The sequence below is a fragment of the Notothenia coriiceps genome, unplaced genomic scaffold, assembly GCF_000735185.1.
Source record: "Notothenia coriiceps isolate Sejong01 unplaced genomic scaffold, NC01 NC01_scaffold00006939, whole genome shotgun sequence".
Lineage (NCBI taxonomy): Eukaryota > Metazoa > Chordata > Actinopteri > Perciformes > Nototheniidae > Notothenia > Notothenia coriiceps.
The window spans coordinates 23,715-33,701 of NW_011339640.1; the positions used below are offsets into that span (position 1 = coordinate 23,715).

Below are 9,987 nucleotides of genomic sequence, written 5' to 3' on the forward strand. Positions count from 1 at the left end.
ACCGTACGTACGTACGTACTACTACGTACTACGTAACTACTACACACACACACACACACACACACACACACACACACACACACACACACACACACACACACACACACACACACACACACACACACACACACACACACACACACACACACACTCTCCATGTCACTCAATCATCACAGGATATGTTCCCATGTAAGGACAGTTCCCTGTTGATCATCTGGAACATTATGCTTACTTTAGATTTCGTACACGTTGTCTGTAATATCTTGTGTACTTTGTACAGCATCTGCATACTCTGACGGTTTCACTGAACACTAAATGAATATATTATATATGAACCTTTTTACATCTTAACTCTATATTTTGCATAGACTTTTACTGCTTCTTCATTTCACATTTCTACATCTGGTATACTTTGGGATATTTTACATCTTAACTGTATCTTTTAATTTTAATTAAGAGCTCAACTTTATATTTTGCATATACTTCCTGCTGCATCTAAAGTCTTTTTATGTTCTTAACCGTATATACATTTCTTATACTCTTAGCATCTTCACAGAATCCTTTTGAACTAGCTCTTGCCTGTACATGTTGCACCTCCTCCCTGCGTCTCAGCTGTGTTTTCTATACATTTTTAATAAGATAACTTAAGATCTACTTTGATGAGCCCAAATTGGGGAACCTTTTAATGCGTTAAATGAACTTTCTGCTCAATTTAAATCATTTTCTCCTGCTTCTTAATTCTGTATTTTTGTACACTTTTTGCTGCATGATAATTATATATTAATGGGACTCTTGGGAGTGTTTGTGCATTATGAAACATTATGAAACATTATGAAACATTATGAAACTTTATGAAACATTATGAAACGTTATGAAACGTTATGAAACTCCAGAGGGCGAGGACGTACTCCACGCGGGTGATGGGGCAGTCCAAGATGGAGGGGGACACGGGGGGATCTTCTAACTCTTACAGTGCTATCTGAACTGTATATTTTGTAAACTTTATGAAAGTACTTATTGCTAAATGTATTACCTTTTCTCCTGCTTCTTAATTCTATATTTTTGTACAAGATAATTATATATTAATGGGACTCTTGGGAGTGTTTGTACATTATGAAACTCCAGAGGGCGAGGACGTTCTCCACCCGGGTGATGGGGCAGTCCAAGATGGAGGGGGACACGGGGGGGATCTTTTAAATATCTCGTACAGTGCTATCTGAACTGTATATTTGTATACTTATTTAATGTACTTATTGCTAAATGTACTACCTTTTCTTCTGCTTCTTAATTCTATATTTTTGTACATGATAATGATATATTAATGGGACTCCTGGGAGTGTTTGTACATTATGAAACTCCAGAGGGTTATGTTATTTCTAATGAACTTTAATCTCACTCACCACGAGGACGTACTCCACGCGGATGATGGGGCAGTCCAAGATGGAGGGGGACACGGGGGGGATCTTCAGCAGCCTGCCCTCCCAGCTCTGGCTCTTGCCCTGCGGCAGGGTCTCGCCCCTGAGGTTGGACACCAGCTGCTGGATCTGCTTCCCCTTCCCTTTGGCGAAGAAGGTCTGCGTCTGGTAGAGCGCCGCCTTGGGCACCACCACCCGGGACGAGCTGTTCTCCACCTCGCAGAAGATCTGGATGGACTCGCCTGGATAGGAGGGAGAAGAGATCAGTCTGCCGGACTGAGAGAGAAGTCACCTAAGTGTGGGGAGGAAATTATTAAGATTCAAGGCTTTTATTGTCATTGGTACATAGCTACAGTGTAGATATCTGAGATCAGGCTCCTCCAACAGAGCAGTACATACAAATCAAATAGAATAGAAATAGTGCAAGGAGAGTCTCTATGCAGTGATTGGAATAGGATAATTAGATACATCATTTCTAAGCAGCAGCCGGGTGAATGTTATGGATGTTGTTTCAATAATTCAGAGGTTTAACAGTCTTATGGCCTGTGGGATGAAACTGTCCCTGAGTCAAGTGTTAGTCCGGATGCTGCGGGACAGCCTGCCAATTATCAGAGAAGCTGATAAAAGATTCAAGGACAAAGTTTGTCTTTTGTTATATTGAATACACAACAACACAAACTATAACACGCCTTGTTGTTAACCACCAACTATGTGCAATATGTGCAATATAGGTAGATGCCGTTAATCACTGTGCTGTATACCTGGCTGCTAAACCCTCAGCACTCTTACAGGATGTGTGTCACTTTTTTTATTGTAATTTTTAAGTAATAAAGAAAGTCGATATACAAGTGAACACGATCAAATGTAGGAACAGAGCTACCTCATCCTCAGAGGACAGAGAAGTTCTGCTTACAGTCACACTGGAGAGAATATCCAACTCATCTAAACATCCCCATCATTACACCATCAAACCTCCAGTCCTTAACCATGTGCATATCCCCTTTTTCCACTTCCTTTGCCCTCCAGAAATGTAAATCCTTAACACATGTCTCTGACAATGTGACAGATTCAAAGGCAGTCAGAGTATAAGACTACATGTTTTAAAGGATTACATGTTCATTTGACACGACAAGTGTTCGTCAGCAGCTTTAAAATCAAACCTGCTAGCACCTGTTAACAATCTGCTCAAAGATAGTTGGTCCCCCTGTCAGAGCCTTTCTGACTCACAGACCATAATAACCTGAGAGGCTCCAACAGCATCCTCTGGGAGCCAAAGCGTGCTCTGAGAGAGAACCTGAACTGCTACCATCTGATGGAGATCTTTAAAGTCAGCCTGAAGCATCCTTTGTGCTCCAGTCAGCCCTCTCAGTGAACACAGAGCTGAGTCCAGATCAGATCCAGCTGAAGGCTCTTTGAGCAGCTCTCACTGGTCCTGCTGTTATGTTACATGTTGTGTTTCATGTATTGTGTCTTGATATTTGTCCACACTGGAGAAAATGCTGCTCCAAAAACAAGTTAAGTTCAAATCTGTTTTCACTTGTAATAAGTTCAACAATCTGCCAAGTGAACATGTGCTTGGTAAGATCTCTTGAAATAAGAAGGGATATTCACATAAATCAGGTCTTGTAATTAGCAGGAGAACTTATTGTGAACTATATTTGACCAGAATCAGGACATGTTGTTACAATAAGCACATGCTCAACAGTTTTCTGTGTTCTGATGTTAGTTGGTGATTTTCTAATAAATATGTGTTTCCTCTGAGATAAAACTCAAAATAAGATGTTTTGACTCAACAAGGTGATTCATTGTCTAAAAACAAGAGCCTATGTCTCACTGCAGTGTCACTTCTGAGGCTATTGTGTCTGATGTCAGGAGTAGAGACATGTTCTGACTAGATGTTAGACTAAGATACTGGGAAAGATTTCACGTTTTTGTAGGAGCTGCTTGGATGCAAGTCACATTTCAGACTTGATTAAAGACCATTAAAGTATTATCGTATCCTATAAGTGAGGGGTGAGGAAGAGGAGGAGGAGGGGGAAGAGATGAAGAAGAACAAAGTGTTTTTTCTCACCTGGAGTGTAGCCCTTCCTCTCGATCTTGGCACTGAGGGAGATGGGACCTGAAGCACAGAACCAGCAGCAGAGCGTCTTCTCCTTGGACCCGGCCTGAGGAGACTGAAACACAACCACACACAGCTCAGCAACATCACACTCTGGGTCACAGGACACGGACAGATGTATTTATATATGTTATTCATCTGTATCATGTCTTAATGTTTGTTTCTTGTGTGTGCCTCAGATTATAAGGGTGAAGAAATACTGTGTTACAAGTCAAAGCAAAAGTTAAATGTAGGGTTAGGGTAAAGTGTGAAATACCAATTGCAAGGAAGTTGATTGTTCTTAAAATGACACAGACTCACACTAAGAGCAATGAAAACAAGACTAAAAAAACATGTGTATAAATATATATAAAAAGCACCAATGACCAGTGTATGTTGTGAGTTTGTATTTGAATAGTTTAAGTATCATTTTGCCAGGTTTTAGTGCATGTAAATGGAAAGATTGAAATACAAAGGCATTCCATGTTTAGTTTTTCTTGTAGTGTGTTCTATGAAGCTTAGCGTAGATTCTTTCAGGAAGACTGGTATACTTCAGTCTGCAGCTGCTTATGATCAGCTCATCACGGGCGTTCTCTTTAACCTATTACATCCACCTCATTCTCCAGCAGCCAATCAGCGTGCTGCAGCCAAACTTTAAAATGGTTCTCCTCTCTCCTGCAGTCAGCTGTGATTTCAGGTTGTCATGCTGCCGCCCGCCTCCTCATGATTAAATCTGGAGTCGTCGTATTTTGTGTGTATAGTGGTGCATGGAGTGTTGTCCAGTGTGTTACAATTCCATGTGTGTCGGCTTATTAGTGTCTGTCGCTCGTGGTGTATGTGGTAACTCATTTATTATTTTACTAACCTCCTCCCACGTTATTACCTATATAACGTGTTTACTACCAGTGTCCATTACGTCCTTGTCCTTCTGGCGGTGTCGTGTGATAAGTCGTAGCAAGATAGTGTGATCGTGTAGTTAGTATCTTGATCCTGTTCGCTTGTTTATGTTCCATTACAATTACCTTAAACTAGTCCCGCTTGTTATTCCTCTCCCCCTCGTTACGACAGTTATTTCATTATTATTGCTTTTCTCTGCACTACTAGCCGTACTCGATTATTATCTTCTTTTCTTACACACTAATATCATACTTCTACTCTGATCTCATTTCCTAGCTACTTTTATCTCCTTTGTCTCCCATGTGCTCAACAATTATAAGACGCGTATCAATCCTAGTGTCAGTGATGTGCTCGCGTACTGTCGGGAACATGCTGTGGCACCATAACCGTGCTTGTACCTTGGTTGTTGTGTCTGTAGTGATCTTATCTCTTCCGTAAATACCTACTAACGTACCGTTCCTTTCGACTGGTTCCCTTCCTGCGTTAAAGTTGAGCACTTTGCTACGCCTCTTATTCAACGATATAGAAAGCTTATCTATGTTGATAAATCGGGCGACACATTCACAGCGTACGTTAAGTGTGTCCCAATGTTCGGTTACCTATCTATCTCGCTTTATTGTGGCGTACTTGGTCCAACACAGGAGAGTGGTAGACTGTGGGACAGCACAGTGCGAGCGTAACTTAGTATTACCCCTTTTTGTTTGTCGCCTACCCCTGCCGGAATACCTTCGTTCGTTGTGGCAGGAACGTCGCTGGGTGCGTACGTCGTGTACGTGTGTCGGCTGCCGATTGCGTGGGTGCGTTCGCTGATCTGGACGTGTGTCGTGTGGATTGTAGTCTGTATTGATCGTCACTCGACCGCCTTTCGACCGTACCCACACTTCCGCAGTTCAAGCACCTCCCTTCTAGGACCCAGCAGACCAGCCCCACGCGAGGTCTCTGATCGCCCGGCGCCTCCTATACGGGGATCAGAGCCGCATCATCCAATCTCGACACGTCTGCGGCGCTTCCCGACTGTCACGCGGACATTAACCAACCCCGCATCAAAACATCCGCATCACAGCTGGTATGTGCGTCTCTCGCGATGGCCGGAGCGCCAGCCGCTCGGTCGGCTTTAATCGGAACACGTAACGCGCTTAGTAGTCGCGTAGAGTGGAACACAAACAACAAAAACGGCAATTGTGTCAAAGGCCCCCTAATTGCGAGCCGAAAACACATCAAGTACCGCCTTCCAAGTTGGTGCCCCACCGACAGCCGGCTCGAGATCTCGACCGGCGGGCCGCTCCAATCGCGGCTGCATACGTCCGTCTCGCCGAAGCGCGTCGCCCAGTCAGCGGCATCTACGCCGGCTTGTCCGTGTCATCTATGTTTCTGAAACAACCTTTTGCTTAGGCTATTGGGCGCTTTTGCGTATGGGGCAACGCAGAGCACAATTACCCTGTTTGACCTGACACAGTACCCCGTGCCGGGATACTTTTTCTTCACTCTCTCTTGTATCTTACCCTTTATGTTTCACTGTTGACTGGACATTGTACGGTCTATTGTCTGGCGAGGCCCCTCAATGCTGTCTCTCTCTCACCATTATTGACGGGTCAGCTTCGGTTCAGATGCCCCGTCCTATTCTCGCTATGCCTAGCCTCTCTCACCTAGTTCACTCACAAAACTAGACATACGCCACTTGTCACACCCTTTCATTCTCAGAACCACAATGTCGCGTACTAGCTGGGTCATCCGCTCAGACCCAGATGTAATCGTCCCACTCCCCGTTCTTTGAATCATTGAACCTCATATGCAAGAAGCTTAATTTACTATAACTCGATTACGGCCCAGCTCTCCACGCGCCCGATTTCACCTGGCCCAGCGTACAGTCGGCTTTTTCCTATTGTTCATCATCATACCATCCCAATTATCACGTATTCCTACTTTTTTTCCCACTATACGAGAAATCATGCTCAATCGTAGCGCTTCTTGCTTTTATACTTAACTAAGAGACGTTTTTGTACTCTCTCGTCACCAATCGTCAGGGACAAATGAGGCATGCGTATATAGTATGCTTCTACTTCACTTCCCAACGTTCTCTTGAGCACGACCAGATTTCACACTGTACTGTCTGTAAGTTTCGGGGTACCCTCAACTTTATCTTTGGGCCAACGTCTTATTCCTATGAGCACCGCACCTTGCTCTCTCTACACAAGACTGTGCGACGAGGCGATAGTCAATACACATGGTCTAGCCCAAGTTTCACTATCTAGTTAGTATGTTTTTCCTCCTTTTTCTATAGATTTTGCATTAGCGAATAAGGACAAACGCACGCCACCATCACAACCTTACAACCACAATTACCACTCTTCTATTTCTGCCGCACCACTCGCACTTCCTCTCGCCACCAGGAGCCGACAGTAGTACGACATAAGTTGCCCAACGCCACTACAAGTTGGGACAATCATAGTCCTACCTCTTCACTCTTAAGCGCCGAGAAAGGGGGCGGAGCGCAACGCTATATGGACTTGCTGTGCGTGTGCAGACCGACATGTCACCACATACCCCCGCTCGCCCGCCCGCACAGCGTTTCCTGGTTTTGTCGGTAGCTTCGTCAGCTACCTGAAGTGTGGTGTGTGGGTGGTGAGCGCGTCGGTTCCCCTCCCCGCTGTGTCTATACCCTCCACGTGACTTCCCGCCAAAACGCACCGTCAGCAGTCGCACCTCTCGTCCGACGAGTCCGCGCACAGTATGGGCAGACTGTGTCGCTGCGACTGTTGCTGTTGTGTGTGTGTGTCGTCTGTGCTCCGTGCCTTGTCTGTGTGCGTCGCTGCTGCTCCGTCGACTTACCGACTCCGTCCTTCCAACGCTCGCCTTCTGTATAGATTTGTCTCTCCTTTATCGTGATGTGTGTTTGTCTGCTCTTTCATTATCTTCGCTCGCAGCCCTCTGCCGACCAGAGACCACGCTCTCCGTTGCTCCCCCCCCTCCCCCGGACGAAGCCTCACGTCCCCCCATGTAGCACCCAACCCCCCAACTTGCACCCCGTTGTGTCTCAACGACCTGCTCCCGTCACCGTGTTCGCTATCGTCCCAACTTCCGCAATACACTCCCGCCGCTTCACTCCTCGTCGACCAAGTGTACGTTGACCCTACGACCCGACAACTGCCCGCACGTTTTTTTTACCCAACGTTCCTTTCACTTTTCCCCGCTCCTCTATGTGATCTTACCTTATTGCTTCAAATGTTCGTTCCGCTTTATGTTACGGATGACCCACGCCTAGCTGGTTTCCAATTTTTATATTGCGATTTTCTTCTCGTTGGCTTACGTTATTCTTCTTATTTTCCATCTCCCTCTTTATCCGCTTTCAGAGTATTTCTTCTTCCTTCTCTCATCCCCTCTCTTTTTCTTATAGCCTTCTATCCCCTCCTCTCTCGGGCTAAATATTTCTTTCCCATATACCTTCCTCCCCGTCCTCTATCGTTTTCGTCCCCTCCGCTTCCCTCGCCTCTCATGTTCCTTTATTTTATTTCTTCTCTCCAGTCTTTACTGGCCTCTCTCTCGCCGTCTCTAATTTCATTATCTCGTCTTATTATCTTTCCTTACTTACTTTTTTCTTTTTCTTTACGTTATTTCTTGGCATTTTCATAAAGACTTAATTTCGGTTTAGACTGTACGGTACGAACACAACGAACTTGTAGTACGTCCATCCCCGCCTCTCCCCATTCCCCTTAATTGCTCCCGCTCCCTTCCGCTCGCTCCTCATCTCTCACTGTTTCGCGTCGTCAAAGCCAGACAGCAGTACCTTTTTGCCTGCTTCCTCTCGCTCCTGGCTCCACGGCCAACAACGAAGACACTGGAATTCCCGCGCCGCCTCTGTCCCCTCCTCCATCCCGTCCGCCGCGCCCCTTCACGTCACTACGGACACAATCCCTGCGTCGCCTTGCTAACATCAATGTAATGTACACCCCCACCCCGATCCCTGGCAGGTCTGCATCCTGCCCCCACGCCCTCCTCCCGACTGACAAGACGTGCCCCCCCCGACCGGCCCACTCCCGTGCTCAACGCCGGACCGAGTTCCCGGCGGCCCAGCCTCTACACCTCATAATTCATGAATGGCCAATGTCGAGTTCCATGAAAAGGAAGTCACACATGTATGACCCCGTGTAGTCACTCGGCAGAGGTGAACTGCCCACATGAGCAAGGGTATGTAACAGTTCCGCGCCGCCGCGCCCCTAAAGCCCGCCCCCTCGAGGGCCCTCACCCAGTACAGGGATCACCGCGCTCAGAGCCGCGCCTCAAAGACCTGCTTCTCTAGTCCTAACTGTGCTCCGCTGACCAACCAGGTGAAGCTGACCACTTACTGTCGATGTGGTAACCCACCCAACGGTACCCATCTCGCCTGCCGGGCAAAATCCTCCCGCGCCGCGTTGAGTTTCAGACTCTCCACTCCCGTCTTATCACGTGGTCTCCTTTGTCTTTCCCTTAGCTGTTTATGCCGCATGTCCCGACGCGCCCAGGAGTCGCTCGGCCACAGGACCTTTTCTCTGTCCCCGCCGCTCCGGGTGTGCGCCTCATACACCGCCGCGTAACCGCTCCCCCTCGCTCACGATCGTGCAGGCGTTCCGTCACGTGATGGTTGATGTTACTTTCCTCCACCTTACGCAATCTAGATTGTGAGGCGCTCAGGTATCGTGGCCGGGAGCGCGGCCCCGCGCGCGCCCGCCCGCGCTCTCTCCAACACGTACCGCCACCTTTTCCGGAGCGGCCTACAGACTCCCAGATTTCCCAACCCGTTCCCATACCCCCCCCTGTCACCCCGCGTGTTCTGGTGCATCGTCTCTCGAAGTTCACCCACACATTGACCCCACACACTTATACGCCAAACGACCGCATCGGACGGCACCGCCAACCACCGCTCTCTCGCACGACATCTTCGTCCTGAGCGTAGCTTCTCCTTCACCTCAACACAAAGGGCCGCACCGTTCTGACTTAGGGCTCTAGACTACCGGCAATGCCCCAGAATCGTCCAGAGCTCACACACTACACGACAACGACGACACGCTCGTTCCTTTCACAGTTGGGCTCGACTTGCTTGAAATACCCCGGACGTTCCCGAGACACGGTGCAGAAGCTCCCCTTTCGTGCGCGCACGCCATGACCCACTTCCCGCTCGACCCGTCGGCGCCGGCACCGCCCGATGCAGTTCCTTCTTGTCTCAGTAGCACAAGTCTGTGTAGCTGTAGTTGTGCGGCGCGACGACCATGCTGAGACGTGTGGACTGGAAGAGTTTCTTGTGTACGTAGTATGTAGTGAAGGACAGGGGAAACGTCTGGTACTGTGGTGATTTTCGTCAAGTTAGTCCTCTCTAGTACAACATTGCTCTTGTAAATACTGGTCCAGTGTAATTATGTTACAATTCGAACCGCTACTGGGCTAGGACTGTAGAATTAGATTTCCCCGCGCCTTTCGTCGGCACTCGTTAATCCTGGGGGGCCCCAGGTCTGTGACCACTACTACTAAGTTCGAGCTCAACTACTCCTCTACCTCTTCCTCACACTAGCTCCAGAAACTATTGAGGAGGACGAGACCTATATA

The 9,987-nt window shown here is 47.5% G+C and overlaps 1 protein-coding gene across 1 annotated transcript in view; it reads right to left on the reverse strand.

Moving 5' to 3' along the window:
* LOC104943850 (arrestin domain-containing protein 3-like) overlaps positions 1 to 9,987 on the reverse strand; it is a 20,678-nt gene that overhangs the window by 5,393 nt on the left and 5,298 nt on the right. Inside the window, exons 3-7 of the mRNA XM_010769315.1 lie at positions 8,754 to 8,791; positions 5,927 to 5,932; positions 5,411 to 5,416; positions 3,487 to 3,597; positions 1,401 to 1,657 (exon numbers count right to left, since the gene is read on the reverse strand). Of these exons, the coding sequence (XP_010767617.1) occupies positions 1,401 to 1,657; positions 3,487 to 3,597; positions 5,411 to 5,416; positions 5,927 to 5,932; positions 8,754 to 8,791 (418 nt within the window). The remainder of the gene's footprint in view (positions 1 to 1,400; positions 1,658 to 3,486; positions 3,598 to 5,410; positions 5,417 to 5,926; positions 5,933 to 8,753; positions 8,792 to 9,987) is intronic.